Source organism: Protopterus annectens, chromosome 4.part0 (genome assembly GCF_019279795.1).
Source record: "Protopterus annectens isolate FY-2018-M chromosome 4.part0, PAN1.0, whole genome shotgun sequence".
In the NCBI taxonomy this organism is placed as follows: domain Eukaryota; kingdom Metazoa; phylum Chordata; order Ceratodontiformes; family Protopteridae; genus Protopterus; species Protopterus annectens.
In genome coordinates, this window is record NC_056733.1 from 262862903 (window position 1) to 262885312 (window position 22410).

At 42.3% G+C, this 22410-nt stretch overlaps 1 protein-coding gene across 1 annotated transcript in view; it reads right to left on the minus strand.

The window, feature by feature from the left end:
• Positions 1 to 22410, minus strand: part of LOC122800245 (smoothelin-like) — a gene marked incomplete in the record, with an annotated part of 1328624 nt that overhangs the window by 870366 nt on the left and 435848 nt on the right. Inside the window, 1 exon segment of the mRNA XM_044069736.1 lies at positions 12818 to 12896. Coding sequence (XP_043925671.1) covers positions 12818 to 12896 — 79 coding nt within the window.

Here is a 22410-nt window from a genome sequence, read left to right on the forward strand (position 1 = left end):
AGCTGACAGGAAAATTTGTTTCTCTGGTGTAAGGCATGCCATCTGGGATGATGTGTCCAGACTTGCTTTCAGGAAGATTATCCTTTGGGTGGGTATCTGTTTGGATTTCTTTTTGTTGATTGTGTACCCTAGGGAGGTTAGTAGGTTCTTTACAAAGGCCAGGTCTTTGAGCATCTTTTCCTGGCTGTCTTCCTGAATAAGGCAGTCGTCTAAGTAGGGGTAAATTTGAATATTTCTTTGTCTGCAAAAGGCAATGGCCGATGCCAGGCATTTTGTGAAAACTCTGGGAGAGTAGATAAGCCAAAGGGAAGTGCAGAGAACTGAAATTGTTGAGATCCTGCCCTGAAGCGGAGATTTTTTCTGCAGGACTCCCTGATAGGAATGTGGATATAGGCCTCTTTTAGGCCCAGGGTGGCTAGTCAAGTGTCCTTGGAGAGCATGGGTAGCAGCTGCTGGAGGGTGAGCATTTTGAATTTTGGGATCACCAGGAAGGTGTTTAGAATGGATAGATAGAGGATGGGGCACCAGAAAGAGTTTGGAGTAGAAGCCTTGGCCTATCTGCTCTGCAGGAACATGCTCTACTGCCCCCAAGAAGAGCAGGGAATGGATTTGCTTTTGAGCCCCTGGCCATTGATTTGGTGGTAGACCTGGGAACCTTTTTGGGTGTGGAAGGAGACTTTTTACCCCTGAGACACAATGTTCAGAACCCATTGGTCCTTGGTAATGGTGGCCCAGGCGCTTGAGTGAAAGAGTTTTCCTCCAAGGGCTATGTGAAGGTGGGCAGAGGCGAGGTCGGGAGGAGGCGAGTCATTCTGAGTTCTTACCATAAGGGGGTGGCTTAGAACTCCCTGGTTATGAAGTGGAGGTAGTCCACTTAGATCTCTGCAACCCCTGGGGCTGCTGTCTGGGGGGTCTGTTTCCACAGGGCCCAGGCTGGGCTTGTTTACTTGGAGCAGGAAATGACCAGTGCTTGGAGGGAAAATGCCTGCTGAACCTTGGGGGCTGGACCCATAAGAAATCTTTAACTGTCAGCATAGATTTTTCTTTTTCTTCCATCTTTTTTAAGACCTCTGCTGCTTTAGTGCCAAATAAGTTATCTTTGTGCAAGGGTGCATCCAATAATTTTGATTTGACATGGGCTGGCAGGGGTTGTTCCTTAAGCCATGCATGTCTTCTAATGACAGATCCAGTGACTGCTGCCCTGCAAGAAGCTTCTAGGGTGTCAAAACAACAGTGCAAAGTGTGTTTAGTTACTTGACTTGCAGAATGCATTAAGTCTTGTAAATCTTTATATTCTGCCCATGCATGAAAGGAAGACATTTTTTGTTTAAGGAGTTCCAAGGTATGTTGCTGATACTTAAACATATGGAACTGACAATTTAGTGCCCTGATGGCAAGAGTAGCTGAGGTGTATACTTTTTTACCCAGTCTGTCCAGCGCTAGGGAATCCCTGTCTGAGGGGGTTAGGATTCTTAGCTGAGGTTGCTTTAATCCCTTTTGGTCCTTGAGAAATGACCTCAGGGTCAGCTGTTGGATTTTTAAAAAGATATTTGTGTGAGTCAGGGACTCTGTAGTACCTGTCTGGTTTTTCGAAAGCAGGAGGGAGGGCATTTGGAGTCAAGCTGGATTCAAGGAGATCATCATCCACCACTTCCAGGACTGGGGGGGATGGCTAAGGGTCTGTGTTGTGGAAGATCCAGGAACTCTCTGAGTCTCTTTTTAGACTGAGGGTAGTCTTAACTCTCCCATTGAAAATGCTCCCTTAAGGTATGCAGGGTTTCCCCAAAGGAAAAATCTTGTGGGGGAGAGGGTGAAAGAATAGGAAGCATCCAGTTCATCTGACTCTTGTTCAGACAAGACTACTGGAGACAGATCTCTCTGTCTTTTTTTTTTTTTTGAGGGGGTGGCTTGGCTTCCCCTAATCAGCATGATAAGGTCTTCTGCCATTTTAAGCATTTGAGACTGAGGCAAGGGAGCAGGCGGCTTAGAATGGGTAGTCGGTTTCTTGGGTGTGGTTTGACCCCTGGGCCTAAGGAACTCGGGTGTTTTTAAAAAACGGTAGTCGCGAAAGAAGGAGTCTGTTTATGTCGGGATTCGGCATTGCAAAGGACTTCCTCGGAAGCCGGCGCCTGCACAGCGGCTCTGGACCCATCCAAGGTAGAGAAGACCGCAGGATCCTTAGACGAAAAAGAGTTCTGCGGCATACTTGACTCCGAAAGGGTCTTGGTAGTGGCCTGCGAATTATCTGAAGTGGGCATCAGGGACTGCAAAAGCGCCTCATTGAGTTCTGGAGGACTGACGACCAGCTTAACGGAAGTGTCATCGGAAGGTCAGGTCCTGTCTTTATCTTTACACTTTTTTTGGAAGATCTGCTGTTGAATGGCTTACCGAAGCCATATCGGAATTTGAGGACTGTAAATGGAAATATCTGGCTACAATAAGGGCCTGACGATGAATAGTTCTGGCATTAACAAAGCACAGAAGTGACAACGAGGAACGTTGTGGTCTGGGCCTAGACAAGTGACGCATTAAGAGTGGAAGTCCCGATGTGGTATTTGCTTTCCACAGGCGAGACAATTAACTTTTTCTGACAATGGTTAGTGCAAGAAAAAAGAATCCCCAATGGGGTACTTAGCTTTCGAAGAGTTCAACTTCAATTTGGAAACGAAAACTCAGGAACCGGCACTCATGCAAACTCCTTCTGCTTCGGGCTCCATGGCAAGAAAAACTGATGTAATGGCGTCAGCTGCCTTCCTTTATACCAATGACGACCTAACTTCAGTCCTCAAGCGAAAGCAACCGATGCAGAAATACTAAGTCTCTGGTATTCAGGCCAGCCGAGGGCTACCCTGGCAGGGATAACCCAAATGTGATGACTGCAACAGTGAAACACAAAGAACATACATTATTACAGTTGGTAATTTTAATTTAAACTGGAACCGTCTCACAAAAAAAAAATCTTACATCAACACTAACTACATTTGTCTGCAATGACCCATAACTGACACCTTTCTACCCACATGTTCAGCCTTTCAAATCTTTCACTAGACTCTTCCTTGTGTCCTCCACTATTAACCTATATTTGTGTCATCAGCAAAGACAGAGATCCTGTTCTGTATTCTGTCAGATATGCTTGAGACAAATATACTGAACAGAATTTTGCCAATGCATTTTCATGTTTCCAATATAAAGCACAACAGAGTGCAAAGCCTTTCAATAAAATATCTGGTGCTTTGAGAGTTTAAGCTATTACCCAGAGGAGTAATACTAAATTATAAGCTTACCAAAACTTTGCCACCAGGAAAAGAAACAAATGAACAAGAGTGTAGTGTACACACACACACACACACACACACACACACACACACACACACACACACACACACACACACACACACACACACACACACACACACACACACACACACACCATAAAAAGAAAGGCATCATCCTGAATCCTAGGCAGAACCAGGTGAAGGAAACATTGGACTCCCTACTGCAACAATGAAACTTCTACTCAAACATATACAGTTATGGCGAGCACACACACACACACACACACAACTGTTCCCGTTTTGGCATAGTAATCATTGCTGCAGTCGATTTATATGTCCTCAAGAGTACCAAAACATGGGAGGTCCTGAACATAGATAATGCAATGAAGAGTGTACTATGTCCTGCAATACCACAGAGGCACAACCAGTCTTACTTTTACACTAATCTAGCCTGAAATGTTTAAAAAATATACAGATGGAAGTCTTGGTGGCAGCAGTTTGACAAATACTTTTGTGTGCATACATTCCTGAAGAAGGCTGCAGCTACTCTAATGGAATGTGCTGAGTCCTACTCTCAGAATGGTGCCACATTTTCATAGAGGAATGCTATTAGCCAAATAAATGGAGCCAGTCTGCTTTAAACAGTGGTTGGTTTTGTCTGCATGTCATGAAAGACTTCAATAACTGAACAGTTTGCTTGAATTTCTATTCTGTTAGTGATACCAAGTGTTGCAAATATACAAGTATGTTACTGCAAGATCCTCTCATTTCTGGGACTGGGATAAAACTGGCAACTAAACAGACTGATTCATGGAGTGCTCTGTCATTACTAGAGAATAACTGCGTCCATAGGGATTAATTGTCCCTTTAGATAGCAGTATAAGGCTCGCTGCACATAAGGACCTGCAATTCCAAAATCTTTGCTGAGGTGATCATCATGAGAAAAAAATCATCTCTGCATACAAATATTTTAGTTTGTCTGTACTGGCAGGATGAGCTTTTTTGTAGCAAAGCTGTGTTTCATCTAAGTGGCCTGAGCTGAAGGGTTCCCTCAAAACAACTGAACAGATGTGTTAGCTGAAACTATTGTATAATAGGAGATGCATGCAGAAATGGCTGAAAGGATGCACTTCAACTGAATGCAATAAAGGTCTTGGCTAAAAATCTGAGACACATTCTAAGATCCAAGGCATGTGCTAAGTGGTCAGGACTACTGCCTTATACTTTAACTAATGTTAGAATACACTGTATTTGTTTAAATTTGTATGTTCTTGTTTTTTCGGGGATAAAAATGACATCTGTGAAGAAAAGATGGCAGTGCAGACATCTTCCAGGCTATCTGTCCTAGGTTGTTAATAATGGGGTGCAGCAGTGTCTAGGTCCTATAACTGAAAAACCTACGGAGGACAGGAAGGGTCTCTCACTCTTGATGATACCTACATTAACTACAAGGAGCACACTTGCCTTTGCCAGCTTGAAATTATCTGGATAATTTCTACACTTTCTCTTCTTACCTTAAGAAGCACATCTGGAATAATAAAACTGTAGAGAAGCTCTGGAGAAATTCCTGAGTCCTGATCTCACCTGACTGAGAAAGTATTGGTTGCTAGGACTGCCTGACACTGTGGTTATATGATACGTTTCTTGGGATGCAAAGTTCTATCAATGTGTTGTCCCATCTGATTTACTTTCATTTTTTGCTTTGTGTAGTATGCATTCACCTGAGACGATGCATTCCCTATGTGGGGCACCTTCTTGACAGTTTGCTTACTTGGTATTAACACACTGTTTGGAGCTTCATATTGAGACAGCTAAAATTCCAGATCATTCCCATCAGTCTGCCCCAAAGATGCAAATAGGTTCATAGAATAGTACTAGGCTAATTGCCTTTGTGGGCTATTTTAAGCCTAGCCAATTACCCTATGTAAGAATCAAACCCTGCACCTTTGGTTTATAAGACAAACACCTTAACCATTATGCCAACCTCCCTCTAGTGCTGCTCTTGCAATCCGAAGTGCCTCAGGCATTATAATTTATTAGAACAAATGCAAACTGTAATGAATGGTTATCGTTTTCTTCATGCTAATATGCCTTTATCCATGCACCCAGCACTGCCATCCCTGGACGTGAAGCTGTGGCAGCTGTGCAAAGTCTGATAAATGTATTGTTAGATTATGGTTAATTCTTGTGGGTCAAAAAGGACGCATCTACTCCTGAAGATTTTGTGGCGCTGATCCCACTGTTTCCTTAAGTGGTATTACATTTCTCTCATGTGAAATCAGTCAGGCAGTGTCATGAAAAGGATGTGTCACCTAAAGCCTTACAGACCATATCTCCACCTGAAAAGGATTCCTATGAGTAGAAAAAAAAGTCCCTCACTAACAGGGTACTGCCTTGAGGTAATAACACACTGAAGTTCTCTGCATCCAGTTTAAATCCCTATGAACTTTTTTATGCAGTAATACCTAAGCTGGACTGTGCATTCACAGAAAGAGTCCCAGACTCTCAGACCATTGCACGGTAAAGTTTTTTGTAGCTCTTCTATTGCTTCCTTGACTCTCAAAGAATTATACTACAAGGCTTAGGCTATTTCTCAAGTTTTTCCACAGATTTGGCTTGTATCAGTCACCCAGTATGGAGAGATGTAAACCACCTTTACTCCCAGGTACACTACTGGTACTAGCCAAGGAAAAGTCTGTGTGCAGTAGAAATGCCAAAGAACAAATTAAACTGATGGTGGAATTTCCCCATTTTAAATATGATGAACCATCTTTGGATTTTGTGAACACAAATGTACAAATAAGTGTCCTTCATTTCTAGTGAGATGAGGAAGATGTCATTCAACTACTACAAAAAAAAATGCATAGGAAGTGTCTTGAGCTTTTTTTCCTGCCTCATGTTTGCTCAAGTTTAAGAAGTTAAAAGTAAACCACCCCCACTAGTCTCCCTACTCTGGGAGCTGAAACAGTCTTTGTCAATGTCTCCTGTCCCCTTTTAAGAGAGAGGACCAATAAGACTACAGACCAATAACTTGCCTTCAGACGATGTATAAACTATACACTGGAAATTATGCCGACAGAGTTTATGGTCATTTAGAACAAAACTCAATCATGGCAATAGAACAAAAGGGTAATAAAAGAAAGTCATGTGGAACAAAGGATCACTTGTTCTTAAGTCATAATGGAGAACTGTAAAATGGGTAAGAATCTAAGTATGGCATGGATAGACTACAAAAAAAAAATATTTGACAGTATCGCACATTCATGGATAAAAGAGTGCTTAAAAATGTATAAGATATACCTACACTGATAATTCACATCTAGATCAGGGGAGGTCATCGTGCCTCTTTACTCATCCCTCATCAGGCCCATAATTGAGTACAATGCCCCTTTTAGGATGCACCTTACCAAACACCTGCAGCAACTGGAAAGACCCCAAAAGTACCTCACCAAGAGGATCAAAGGGCTCAAACAGATGCCATATGCTGCCCTGTTAAAGAAACTCCAGCTCTACTCAGAGGCATACCGCCTGCTCAAAGGCGATCTGTGCCTGACGTATAAAGCCATGTCCAACCCGGAATTAATGGACATGCTGCACCTCAGAAAATCCAAATCCCATCGACTCGTGCTCAGCTTCAGAGACTTGAACCTCAGCACTGAAATAAATAGGACATGTTGGAGGGACAGATTCATAACCCAGAGCCTCCCTTCACTCTGGAATAAAATCCCAGTCCAGGTTAGGCAGAGTCCCTCACTGACTCTCTTCAAGAGGAATCTTGATGAGTGGATGGGAGATCGTAGATTTACTCCGGGTATCACTTCTGTGTCACTGTTAGACAGATGCACAGTATAGTAACCTCGAAAAAGGGCATAGCAAAATTCATTTTAAAATGGGTGGCGAAAGCCAAACACACTCTGAATAGGCTTGTAAATGCCCTAGGGCAGATAGCCTAGTATGAACCTATAAACTACATCACAACAACCATGAAACAGTGGCAGACCACCTTACAGTTAAGCTATGACAAAGGACAAATTATTCCAGGGATAAAAATTCAAAGGAGGACATTCCAGGTGACTGTTACCATTGCTCTTTTGTCTTGTCCTTAACCCATTAAGCTGTCTGCTGAACAGATTAGGTCATGGCTACAATCTGGCTCCCAGAAAACAACAAAGTATGAAGACTTGCCTTCTTTTTGTAGATCATTTACAACTGTTTGGGACAAGAATGCGATATAAAAGAACATGAGCAACAGGGAGTGCGCAAATATTTTGGAAGTGATGAAGGATCAACAACAAAACATGAACAAATGCAAATAAAACTTAATAAGGAATATTTTAGAAGACTTAATACAGAAACCAGCGTTTACATCTATAAACAAAGTCCAAGCTTTAAACCAATTTGCTCGTCCTGTCCTAACTTACAGTTTTGAAGTGATTGTCTGGCCCCAAAAGATTAGTCTTGGAGAATTTCTAATTTGCCAAGAGTTTATGTTACCTTGAAAGTAGGTGATAAGGCAGAGAATGAACACCTGCATGATGTGGAGGTGGAGGTACTGCCCGCTCCAATTACCCACAGTACATTTTCTGATTTTGTTTCATTGGCTGTGCTTAAGTAGGATTTGCTTAAACCGACAAGTTCATAAACCTTACTTGGCATAACCATACTGTCAGCTGTACACCAGCCTCTTCCGCATCAGGCACAAGCTGGGGGTCTTTTTCTCAGACAGACATCTGTAATACTTTTAGGCAACTGCATGAAGATATCCTTCAGGTACTGTACAACAATAGCAGAAAGCCCTAGTGCACAGAGTGACAATTCTACATCTTCTGGGATTCTCCTCTCCCTATCCTTTGGCAGTCTGTTAAGGCTGCCAGCACCAGCTTAGATCCCGTAGCTGCCTACACAGAAAATGCAGCTGAAATTGCTTTAGGGTTAATGAATAAATGTTGAAACTGTTCCTGTACCCAATAGAATCTGTCTTTTGTTTTAGGAGCTGGATCTTTGAGTTACATTCCTGAAAGGCACTGTTAAAAATATCAATGAAAGGTCTTGATTAATGGAGGAACAGCAGACAGTCAAACTGTTGTATGCTTAGCATTTCCAACCACTTTCCTTATTACTAGAGGACAATTCCCAAACATACTAACTAAAAAGATCATTCAAAAAGTTGTGTTTTCAAAGAAGACCACTTAGGAAGGAAAACAAAAAAAACAGGATGTTCTCACTCGCTGTATCACAGCAAACTAGGGGAGTCGTCTGGTCAGAAGAAACCATGACCTCATCTGACTCAGAGACATCTACAGATGAATGGAAGCCTTGATCTCCTTTTCTTTCTTTCCCAGTCCTGAGATGGAATAATCTAGAATGATGGCTGGTACAGCAGCATGCTGGAGTACTGCAACATATTCCTCTGTTAACCTTTTGTTTTTTCCAGACTGCTTCTTCCCTCCATACCTACTGACCACTAAGACTCCTATTACTAGTCACCAGTTACTTCCTCCATCCTGGGCATCTCTCTCAGTAAGAGTTGACTGGAGGGGCCATCATCCAAGCATCTATGGCAAAGACCTGTGCCTTTATCCACATCATGGCAATGACAGCATTTATTACTGCCCTAACTTCACCCACTGAAAGCTGAATTGAACATCCAAATCATCACAAAAGGTGGCCTATACCCTCTAACTTTGCACAGATGGATGCACACACAGACACACACACACACACTTCTATGATGGTTTCCATCACCCACATCCCCTACTCACTGGCCAGTGGTGTTATGCAAGCCTCCACTACTACTACAGGAACATATGGCCAACCAGAAGGCACTGTTCACCAGTGCATACACTGCTTACTCCCACACATCCCTGTTCAGGTATTCTAGCACCTGTCAGTAATCAAACTTAAGTCATCTGGATAGTAATTAGTGCTTGATCCCTCTATAATACACACCTAGGACTTTGCAAACCTTTTATGGCTGAACTGAAACTGATGAGAGCTTCCTCAGGTAAGCATGTAAACTGGCATCGGACTTTTGATCATTTGACATGTGCAGGACTGTCTTTTACAATCAACTGAAGTAATGCTCTGTTATCAGGTCTCTACTCTAATGATCAGCACTTCTGCATCAACATGTGTGATACTATATAGTATGACTTTCTATGGAAGGCTGTCATATGCAGTAGAATGCACAATATGTCTGGAAAATGGCACTTAGCTGTGGAGCAGTCTTACTTCTCAACAAAGATCTACATTAAGAGACCCGTAATTCTGGAGTTGGTGTAATCACCATTTTAAATACACAAAGAACCTTTTCTTTGACACTCTTTTCAAGATTTCACAACCTCGAGATTGTTGCCTCAATTTTATGAATCTCGAGATTGTGACATTTCGAAATTAAGAAGTGGACCCATCCAATGATATTATATCTCAATGTATGGACTATGGGAAACTTGATTACTCGGGGAGTCTGTTACAGTCCTCAATATGCTCCTGAAGTCTTCCCACGAGGAAGGAAACAGAGTCCTTGCAAAGTCCTTCACTCTTGCACAGCTAACAGAAATTTAACCCAACCTTGTGCTCTCCACAACAGCCCACTGAAGAAGGTGTAAGACATTCAGCTCTGCTGTTGATCTGAGACTAGACAGTAACTCACAAGCCAGAGGGATTGGCTGTGGGATAGGTCTGAGTGGTTGACACACCAGCTGGCCTATCTCAGGGGAGGGAGTAAGAGCTTTCTGCTGTTGTATCACTCTCTTCCCGGGAACAGACAGTGACTAAGTCATGCAAGTCACTGCACATGCAGCGAGAGGGTGGGCAGGTGTACTACTGCATCATACACGGAAGCATGCATGTACCTTCTCCACTTGTCCATTCCTCAGGTAACCAGACAAACTCTATACTAACACTGGTCCTTTGCCAGAAGTCTTGCTTTCTTATTTTCCTCCTGAAAAATTATGAATAATGAGTCCACCAGGTGTAAGTTGGGTCAGATGGTTGCAAAGAGTAAACCAACCTGTCACAACCAGTGAATCTGGAAAGTGAAGAGATAACCAGCTGCCTTGAAACCCATTTTTCATACATCACCATCACATTTTTGCTCTTCTGATGTTGGCTCTGTCTGACCTCCTGAGCTCATTTACATCCTGCAAAATAACCCACCTCTTTTTCTACTCAAGAGGTTCTGCCTCGCCAGGAATAAGCATCTCACTTCTCACAAGGGAAAACTTGGGAGATGACTGTCTAGGGAATGGCCATCTCAATGTGGTCAGTCCAGTAAGATGAGTGCAAGTAGGAAGAAGCCCCAACTCCTCTGATGTACTAGCCCCATTGTAGATCACTGCACAAAATGAGGTATGGACTAGACATGACCCACCTCCACTTAGTGATACAACCAAATGCTCATCAGCTAGCCCAATGTCTGCTGCTCAACTGATCGCCCAGTCTTCCCTGAGTATAAGATGATGGACAGCCCACCACCACATCATTCTGCTCCTCCCCAAAAATTATACAAGCAGGCAAAGGCTCAACCATTCTTCTCTTTTCCAACATCAGCTCCAACAGTTGCCAAAACCATAAACTCAGGTTGAATGGGCCACAGTCAAGGAGAGCTTTATCCCTCTATATAATCAGAGCTAGCATTGAAAAAATATTCTCATTCCTTAAAAGATGACAGCCCATGTTCAATGTCCTTAGATGCTGAGAAGTGGGGAAAAGAGATATTTTAGAGGGCAGAAAAAGCATACCTTTATGACCTCTGGAATCATGCAGACTCCTCCTTTACATTTGGGAATACTTGCTCAAGTGAATAAGAATCCTAGTACATCTTACACCAGCCACCCTCGTGGTGCAGAGCTATGCAGTCCTGATTAAGATCAAGTGACTCACATTTAATTAGCAGAACAGGCACATACTGGAGAGGCTGGGCAAGGGATGATGGGTTCAAGCAGCTGATACTAGCTCATCCATCCTGAATGGAGATGCATGGCACAGTCCACCGCACTGGCAACACCTCTTGTAGGGCAGGTAATTGCCCATGAAGAAGCAGGGCAGTAGCACACTAATGAAGGAAAACCAATACCTTGGACAGAGGGACTTGGTATGGCTTCCTATTGAAATCTCGAGTCCTGATTGGTCGAGTCCTAAGATACTGAAAAAAGAGAAACAAGAGCAAAAATGCAGGAAAAGAGCAAATATCAAACATAACTCCTCCTTTAAACTTGATTTTTTTTGTTAGGAGACAAGCCTCCTGCTCCTCCTGATGTGGAGGCAAGCCCCCCAACACCAAACTTATATATACCAACTTCAAGATCACCATACCTCAGAAAAAAGGTAACATTCTGAGAAATGGCAGTATTGGACTTAATAAAGGTAAGCCTGGATTTTCAGCCACTTGGCCTCCACATATCAGGACTCGGCAAAGCAGGTCCCAAGATTTCAAATGGTTATCACTGGGTACCTCCATGACAGTATGACAGTACTGGAATGTACATTTGGTACTTCTGAAGTAGGACTGGCTCCTGTTGGTTGAAGGACCAGAGGCCAAGGAAGATTCTTGTTTAGGGAACCTTGATATGTTGATGTGATTAAATTGGCAAGGTAAACCATGCCATGCAAAAATATAGGAAAGAACTAGAGGGAAAATGATGAACTGTCTATTCAAGATGCAGTGCTGTCAAGCTAGCCAGGAAGTCTCTGGATGTTACGAAGATGAAGTAGTTATAACGTCTTTTCTCTTGATGACACAAAAGTCCTGAAAGTACCTGCCCCCTAATGAAAAAGCAGCTCAAAGAAGTAAACCCAATTCCTCTCTACTAAGAATAGGAAAACAAAGTGATGAATAATATTTTAACTGAATTATATAAGCTAAGCAGGATGCATGGGAGAGAAGAGAAATGAGGAAAAAATAGAGAAGCAATTCATTTTCATGCACAGGTACCATAACATATGTAACATTTTTTTTAATTTTTTTTTTACTTCGGCTCATACTGCCAACCCCCCCAGAAAAAAAAAAGAGTGGAATGTGCCAGCAATCACTCACAGACTATCAAAACACATCAATGACTTGCCAAGAAGTAATAAATTTGGATGTCCTAAGTATGACACTTTTGTAGTGAGATATGCATTTCAAATTAAATCTGTTTACTGGAGGATTATTAATGAATTTGCTTAATTTTTAACAGGAGAAAGTCTAAAAGGTCATAAATCCAACTGGGTAAATTCAAGATGTTTGATCTGATTAAATGGGTCAATAAAAAACAGTATATAAAAAAAGAAGAGGGTGCATGCATTATCCATCAAATGTATGCTGGCCATGCCATATTTACTATTGGCGTCTTTAATTTCTAGGTTACTTTTCAGAATTTGAAGTCTGTTGTTATAATCTAGACAAAAGCTCTCATTTTTTTCTATTAAAATATTGTTTAGCTGCACCTGGCTGGTCGTGCCTCCTTTCAGTTACATTTTTGTAACAATGTAGGTAGTTATGAAACCCAAACATCAGCACAATGCAACATCTGGCAAAGCTGCTGACAAATGTATCTTACCCTGGATTTCCTGATCTCTCAAGTTACGAATGGCAACTCTTATTAACTTCCGCTCTTCATACTCAGTGGTTCCATGAAGCTGCAGAAATACATAAATGAGTGGCATAAGTTAGTAACAGAGGTCAACTTTTACAATGTCTGTTATAAACAACTACCCATTACAAACCTGCCTTTTTAAATAACAATATCCATTTGAAATCCGTTTCCACACAAGCAAACGTACACCGTTCATCTCTCGGCAAGACAGACATTTTTGACTTTCCCTCCCCTTATACTGACCCAAATCTTTCTTAAAATTATTCAGATCTACTTCCATTTTTAAGTCATTCTGGCAAGGTTTTCCAATGGTTTACACAGTTCTCTCACACACACACACAACTATCTCTTGAAATTTCTGTAACTACCTGCCATCAACACATTCCTCCTTTATAAGCAACCTTAATCTTTCCTGAATCTAATCAGTGCTGCACATTAATATTAGTCACATAAAGGTTTGTGATACGTATGTCTCTCATACCACTGTATAAGAAGCTCAGCTCACCCCAGCTTTTATTGAAGTACTTCATCACAAAGCACTTTAGAAAAGAGGAGAAATTCATACAAGCAAATATTAAACAGGACTTACCAAAACAACTGGTAATCTATATAGTAAATAAAACAATTCCAGTATGTACAAGAAAAAGATTATGATTAACACTAATTTAAAAGTACGAGTACTAAAATAATAGTAATAAAATGCATCCATATCAAACTAAAAAAATATCTCAAATTCACAAACATTTCAAATAAAACTTGGTTATGAATCTAGGCAGGTGTACAGTACATAGTCTGCTTTCAATATCAAACTCTGTCTATCAAATTTCTCTCCACAAAGTGGTATAAGCCAAGCAAAATGTGCAACTCTTGCACTTTTCCCTGCAGCTCATATTCTTTACTTGTAAGCACAACAGGATTGCTGACTGTGTGCAACCACCGTGCACTGTATTATGGAGTCTACTTTTCCCTATTGTCACGGGACTGTGGAGCTGCATATATATGTAAGTAAGAATGGTTAAAGCCCCCCCCCTCCCCCCCATGTAGGGTATATAGTGAAGATAGCCACCCCTGCAAAAATGCATATTTTGATTTGTCTGTTTTGTTCCATGTTAAGTATGCACTTGATTCGTTATCAAGTTGTTAGCTTATGGGCTGTAGCTTTTATACTCTCCCAGATGTGATGAACACTGAACCAATAATACAGGACACAGTACAGTTTTGTAAAATCTTACCATAACAGTAGATGTCCTTTTCATTGCTGCAGTATTCACTTCCTCTCTCCTGCCCCCATTCTTTTTCCCCTCCTTGTTCATGGGTGGTATCTTCCTTCTCCTCCTTCCTTTTTCTGGATGTACATGTTCTACTTTCCAGTGGGGTCAATTCTGGGTTGGGAGTGCTCATATGTCACCTTTATACCCTATGCTCGCACGGGGAGCATATGTCTGATGTACGGCACTCCTAGGTAATTAAGGCTTTGGTATACTAGCCAGACGCTGGGGTATCCTTGGCAGGAGATCCTAGAGGTGACAGATAATACAACAGTGATATGGAAGGACATCTATCCACTGTGGGGCCTATACATGGAGGTAGACCATGATGACTACCAAGCTGAGAACTGTCCACTGTAGGACCTGAACATGGATGCAACTATGGTAACTACCAGACAGAGAACCCAATCCAAGACGTGTTCATGGAAGTGAACCATGGTGACTACCAGGCACAGATCTGTCTACTGTAGGACCTGCAGACCGGTACTGGAGGTGGAGCATGGTGACTGCCAGGCAGAGAACTGTCCAATGTAGGATGTGTACATGGAGGTGGACAGTAGTGACTGCAAAGACTACTGCTGTCTTAAGCCTCTGAAGGTAGACCTGAGCCTGTCTATATGATGGTGCCCAAAAAGACAAATCCCCAGAGTTCCTGAGCCTTCTCCCAAAGGAGAAAAAGCATGGTTCTGGATGCAGTCTACAACTGCTCTATAAAAGAAATGCACTACAACAGAAGCAGAGACCACTTCTCCGCAGTGATGATGATTCCCAGACAACTGCAAACAAAGTAAAGCCCAAATGTAGCCTTCATAGGATTCACAGGAGTTATAAGGCAGATTAGTCTCATGACTGATGAATACCTTGCCAATAGCCACCCTCGGGCTCTATCCCTTCTCTCAGAGGACTAGACCAGTCAATCCTGGTTACATTTGTGGATGCCCATCCCATTCATCCAGGTAATGTCTGAAGCATGACACTGCATCACACTAATTAACCTGAAAGGGAGGTTTATCATAGAGATGGTGAGGAACTACATAATAATAGAAAGAGAGACTCATTTGCTGGTGAAAATTTAGGTCTTTGGAAGCAGAAAATTCATCTGCTGGTGAAGATTTGGGTCCTTGGTTCTGATATTTGTGGAGCTATTAAACTTGTGTAGATAGTGGAGATGAAGCACAGCAGAGTCTCTAATGGTACCCCAAGCAAGGCACAAACCACACTTCAAGAGTCTATACAATACTGATTAAAGGCAGAGAGCTTCTAGCCTCTCTTGGTAGCTCGAGGTTGGTCTTTAATCCTATAATTTTCTTGCTTGGGAACTTCTGGGGCTTCTCTAATTGTATGACGTTGTCTTGTGTGCTAGATCTCAAAGGGGGTGTTGTACTTTATGTAACTGGTCTCAATGGTAAATACAAGGGAACATTGACTTCTTCAGAGATGGATGACATATCATCATCAATCAGTTGTGCTAAGTAAAAGGACTTTCTAACTACAATAGCTAAATGATGGTCAAAGCAGAGGAAATTGTCAGCCTAAGTTCCAAGGTCCCTGACTACATTTTCATTTTGTAGTGAGGTATATGTTAAGTGTACTTTTTTGCTAAATGTAATGATACTATGATTTTTTACATTTAATTTCAACCAATTTTCAGTACACCTGGTATCTACTAGTGTACATTCTTTCTGAAGGGCACAGGTCTCAGAGGGGAGTCTCAACTGTAACACCCAGTTTGCAGGTCATCTGCAAACTTGGTTAACCAGGGATTCTTGTTCTCAGTCAGGAGATTACAGTAAATGCTGAAAAAGACAGGTTCCATCACACAGCCCTGGGGGAATCCACTAGTTATTGCAGGTATCATTTAAGAAGCATTTTATGGCCTCTGGTAGCAACTTCAGAACATGTTCTTTGGCGATCATGGGGGTGTAAGGGATTCTGGGATATTCTGTGTTTGGACAGATGTTTCAAGTGTAAAATTTATCTATTATATTGGCAATACCTACTAGACTGGAGTAGCTATTGCCATTTATATAAGTTCTGAGCATTGTTGGATACTGTTCACTGGTTATTTAACATACATGAAGAAAAAATATTCTTAGCTTCAGCTGCAAACAAGTCCATGGATTGCTTTACTAATCTTAAAAGATGTTCTTCAATTCCCTAGTAATATGTTTGATACTACCATTGCCATGCAGACTTTTGGATCTGCTGTATAATTTGAGGAGCTTATTTCTCTTGTTGTAAAGTTTGATTTTGTTAGTAGACCACCAGGAAGATTTGATTTTGAATTTCCAGTTATATTTTGCACTGTTTTGGATTGCCACCAACTCTATGCATTTTAAGTGACTGTAGAACTTCTTTATGTAGCTTACTGCTATGTCTGTACCAAAGCTGGTACTGACAGGTGAATATGGAGACATTCTCACAGAATTGTATGAGGTTTGCCCATTTCAAATCCTGAAATTTTAGAGATACTTGTTTCAGGGGTTTTGGAGATTTTGAAAGAGAATCACAAGTTTATGGTTTGACTTATCTGGCCAAATTACAAAGTAATTTGAATAACAGCCACAATCAGATGGTCACTTAAGTAGGAAAGAGCACAAGACAGTGCTGATGTAACATTCCTCTCTACAATGACTGCATTCTTGGTAAAATCCTAACAGCAGAGAAAAGCTAAAACAGCAGCACCATGTCCTGCAAGTGCTACCCACCAAGGGTAAACGCCAGGCACTTTTCATACATCTCACAAATACTGATGCACTCAAACATCCATCACACCAACAGATGCTGCCAAAAAGCCCTATTGGAAGAGAAGAAGTCTGAAGAGTAACTATGCTAAACTTCAAACAAGTGATATGAAGTCTGGAATGGGGCAGGAACTGACCTCATCTTCCTGGGAACCAGGAACACATTATAGAACTGTCTTCTTTGTTCTCCTTCTGCAAGTCATGACAAAAATGGACTGACTGCACCAGAAAAAAAGATGCGTCAGCTGCACACCAAGTAGCAGCAGAAGCTAACGTCCATATCCAAATTCCAGCACAGTCTTGCCCCATACAATGGCTCTCCAGGCTGAGGTGAACCCAAGAAAAGTACAGTTGTGTACACTTACCATAAATGTAGATGTTAGAGTGTATTCACTGTTGCAGTCATTACATTTGGGGTAATCTGCTGGCAGGTTGCCCTCAGTCGGCCTGAATAACAAAGTCTTGGGTCCTACGTTGGTTGCGGTCTCCTCTTCCATGACATCAGGTCGTCAGGGGTATAAAACATGCAGCCGACACCATTTTATCCAGTCTTTCTTGCTGCGCGGTGCCCGAAGCAGAAGCAGTTCGCAAGTGGTGGTCGGCCGACTCCTGAAATTTTTGCATTCGAGTTTCAAAACCGAAGTCTTCAAACTAAAGCTAAGTACCCCCTTGGGAAACTTTTTCTTGCTCCTTCACAACAGATCTCATTTTATAAATGAGACAATCATATGAGATCTTTTCAGGCCAAGATGACAGAAGAAGGAATCCTTTGACCTGACTGATAAGACAAAGGCCAAAAAAGTACAGTTTTGTACCTACCATAAATGTAGATGTTCGAAGATCCACATTGCTGCAGTCCTAACACTTGGGTAGTCCGCTGTCCCTCGGTCGGCCCGAATATCAGAGTATAAGGCTGACGTCGGTCAAGGCGCATTTGACTGACATCAGAACGTCAGGGTACAAATGCGCATGACCGACGTCATATCCTCAGTCTTTTCTTGCCCCAGATGTCAGAAGACCCTAAAAAGAAAGGTCAAAAACCCATAGACAACAACTAAACAACCAACTAGCCTAACACCAAAAATATGTATAATATATACAATATATACAAAATGCAATATACCTCAGATGGAAAACCCAACCCACACAACCACCTCAAACAACAGAGGGGAAGGAGGGAGGGTAAATTGGACTGCAGCAATGTGGATCTTCAAACATCTACATTTATGGTAGGTACAAAACTGTACTATGTTCTTCATCTCACATTGCTGCAGTCCTAACACTTGGGTAGAATCCCAAAGCAGAGGTAAGGGAGGATGGCTAAACTATAATGAAGCAGGAGCTGCCAAAATGCCCTGCAACACAGCAGTGGCAAAACCAGCCCTGGATTTAGAGTACAGTGGAAGGTGGTAATGCCTAGAGAAGGTATGCACTGAACTCCAAGTGGCTGCCTCCAAAATATCCTTAGTAGCCACCCCCCTCAAAAAAGCTGTCGAAGTGGCAGTAGCCCTAGTGGAATGAGGTCTAATCCCAGCTAGAATCTCTTTGCCATGATGGGAATAACAGAAAGCAATGCAAAATCCAATCCACTTAGAAATAGTTTGTTTTGACACGGGCTTGCCCTGAGAGCACAAAGCAAAAGAAACTAATAAATGCTGAGATTGTCTGAACCCTTTAGTTCTGTCCAAATAATATCGCAACTGCCTGTGCACATCTAAAGTGTGCAAAATCTTTTCCCCTTTAGTTTGGGGATTTGCATAAAAAGTAGGCAAATGAATAGTTTGGTTTAAAGCCACACTAGAAACCACTTTAGGCATAAAGGAAGGATTAGTACGTAAAGATACCCTATCCTTATGGAAAATTAAGAAAGGCTCAACTGCCATAAGGGCCTGCAATTCAGAAACCCTTCTTGCAGAGGTAATGGCCAACAAAAAAGCAGTCTTCCATGACAAATATTTCAACTCAGCAGTAGCTGCAGGCTCAAAAGGTTGTAGAGTGAGTTTCTCCAACACAAAATTGAGATCCCAAGCAGGAGTAGGAGCCCTTCGTGGGGTCTTATATTCTTTGCCCCTCTAAGAAATTGCTTGAATAAAGGATGAGAAAACAATGGTGGGTCACAATCGTAGTGAGCTGAAATTGCTGCAGCATGAATCTTAATAGAAGAGAAGGACAAACCTTTGTCCAATAACTCAGTAAGATATTGAAGAGCCACACTTAAATCAGGCTCAGAAACATCCAAATCCTTAGCTGCACTCCAAAATAAAAATCTCTTCCATTTATCTGCGTACACTTTCCTTGTACTAGGCCTTCTAGCTTCCAAAATCACATTCAAAACTTGTTGTGGAAGTTGAGACCCTCTATGGTTTAAAACAGAATATGCCATGCTGTTAGGTGAAGAGAGTGAAGTTTGACATTGAGCAAATGACTGTCCTCCTGGGACAACAGATGTGGAATCAAAGGCAAAGGCCATGGAGGCTTCCGTACTAGACTTCTCAGTAGTGGGTACCAGTGCTGTCGAGGCCAATCTGGAGCTATCAAAATCATCCTTGGCTTGTCCTGTCTGACCTTCAGAAGTACCTTTGGGAGGAGAGGCAGAGGTGGAAAGGCATACACATGAAGATTTTTCCAACTGAAAGAAAGAGCATCCACTTTCCAAGCTGTGGGATGAAACCGCTTTGTGCAAAACTTTGGCAGCTGGTGGTTTAGTGGAGAAGCGAACAGATCTATGTCTGGAGTTCCCTAGGACACTGTCAGTTTCTGAAATACATGAAGATCCAGTTTCCACTCGTGGGGATCCATGATTTGTCTGCTTAACACATCTGCTAAGGAGTTCTGTGCTCCCGGCAGAAACCTTGCCTGAAGACTTAGTTGTAAACTGAGAGCAGTCTCCCACAAAATCATTGCTTGCCTGCATAGAGGATAAGAATGTGTTCCCCTTGCTTGTTGATGTACCACATGACAGTTGTGTTGTCTGTTAGAATCAACACCTGCCCTGGAAGAAGTAAATCCTTGAAAGCTATTAATGCAAACTGGACTGCTAACATCTCCTTCATGTTGATATGTAGATGTTGTAGTCTGGCAGGCCACTTGTCTTGTATCCACTTTCCATTTAGATGAGCTCCCCAAGCTATGTCTGAGGCATCTGTCGTTAAAATCTGACTCGCCTCTGGCCGGGTCACAGAGAGTCCCTTGTTTAGGTGACATTCCTGAGCCCACCACAAAAATTCCTTTTGAATGCAAGGTATTATTTGAATGACACTGTCCAGATCCTGGCAGTGCTGTGTCCATACATTTTTGAGATACCATTGTAGCTTCCTCATATGCAGTTTGGCATTGGGAAGCACCAGAATACAAGATGCCATGAACCCTAAGGCTTGAAGGACTGTCCTTGCAGTCAGCCCGGACTGATGAGATAGCTGATGGAAGTAAAGGGATAGACTCTTTTGTTTGTCCGGGGTTAAAAAGGCCATCTGGGATGCTGTATTCAGTCTCACACCCAGAAAGCACATGTCCTGAGAGGGTACTAGACTGGACTTTATTTCGTTCACAGAATACCCCAGGCATCTTATCACTGCTATCACATATTCCAAATGATGAAGAAGCTCTTCCCTTCCTTGATCCAGAATCAGGCAGTCGTCCAAATAAGGATAGATCTGTATTCCTTTTAGCCTGAAAAAAGCAATCACTGGAGCCAGAACTTTCGTGAACACTCTGGGCGCAGTAGATAAGCCAAAGGGCAATGCAGAGAACTGATAGTGAGAAGTCCCAGCTCGAAAACGCAGATACTTCCTGCAACTTAGTCTGATAGGAACATGAAGGTAAGCCTCCTTGAGATCCAAAGTTACCATCCAATGATCTTTGCCCAGCAGAGGTAAAAGCTGCTGCAACGTCAACATCTTGAACTTGGGAATGTCCAGATAAGTGTTGAGGATAGATAAATCCAAAATTGGTCTCCATGTGTTCCCCTTCTTTGGTACTAGGAACAGGCGAGAATAAAATCCTAGGCCCCTTTCTGGCATAGGAACCGGCTGTATGGCCCCTATTTGGAGTAACAGTGAAATTTGCTTGTGAGCCTCTATTCTCTGTTGAGGAGGAATGTCTGGCATGCCTTTGAAAGGAGGCAAGGTATGGAAATAAAACCTGTAACCGTGATGAATGATATCCAGTACCCATTTGTCTTGGGTAATCAAACTCCAATTTTCTTTGAAAAGTGCCAACCTTCCTCCCAAAGGCGCTGCCAGGCGAGAAGGCTCTGGCAGCTGAAACGGTAGGTCATTGGGTCTGTTTACGAAAGGACTGACCCCTGCCCTCACTCGAAGACTGTGCAGGAGAACTCCCTGTTCTAGGCCTGAAAGAGCCCTGACCTCTGCCCCTGCCACGTCTAGATCTACCCCTAGACTGGGAATCATAAGAAGGATACGTCCACCCTTTAGTAGGCCAATTTCTACTAAACTTTGGAGGCTGAACCTGCAAAAAATCTTTAACAGTCTGCATAGACTTAGCCTTGTCTTCCATTTTCTTTAAAACTGCCTCAACAGGAGAACCAAACAAGACATCAGATTGCAAAGGGGCATCCAAAATCCTAGTTTTAACATGGTCAGATAAATTTTGATCCCTCAGCCAGGCATGCCTGCGAAGAACTGACCCAGTGGCAGCCACCCTAGACGAGGCCTGTACAGCATCAAAACCACATTGCAAAGAATGCTTACCCACCTGTTCAGAAACATGCACTAAATTTTGTAACTCTTTACAGTCAATACCTTCCGCCAGAGCATCAACCTTAGATTTCAACTGAGAAAGGAGATAATTTTGATATTTCAACATGTGAAACTGGCAATTCAAAGCTCTCATGGCTAGCGTGGAAGAAGTATAAACTTTCTTTCCCCATCTATCCAAGGCCCTGGCCTCTTTATCTGCAGGAACCGGATTCTTGACAACAGAAGCCTTAACACCCTTAGGCCCCTGGCTAACAGTTTCTGGGTCTGCCCTAGGACTCTTAAAAAGATACTTATGAGCATCAGGCACCCTGTAATACCTATCTGGTTTAACAGGAGCAGGAGGCAAAGAATCAGGATTAAGAGAAGCCTCTGCAAACACATCTTCCACCACATTCAGAACAGGAGGTATTGCTAAAGGCCTATGCTGAGGTAAAAACAAAAATTCCCTAAGCCTTTTCCTGGAATCAGAGAAATCCTGACCTTCCCATTTAAAATGCTCTCTCATGGAGTGAAGGGTCTCTGAAAAAAAAAAAATCCTCAGGAGGAGAAGCAGAAGGAGTAGAATCATCCACATCAGAATCAGAATAATGCGAATACTCCTGCAAGTCTTCTGCCGAAGACTCAGACACATCCAAGCCTGCTCATAATCCCCCAACACAGGTTCCATCCTAGGCCTCTTATCAGGAGGGGGCATAGAGCCTCTAATTAAAGTAATTAAATCTTCTGCCATTTTAAGCATGTGCTTCTTGGGCACAGAACCTGAAGAACTAGGAGGGACACCCACAGAAGCAAAACTAGAGCTGCCTCTAGGAGAAGCCTTGGAAGCA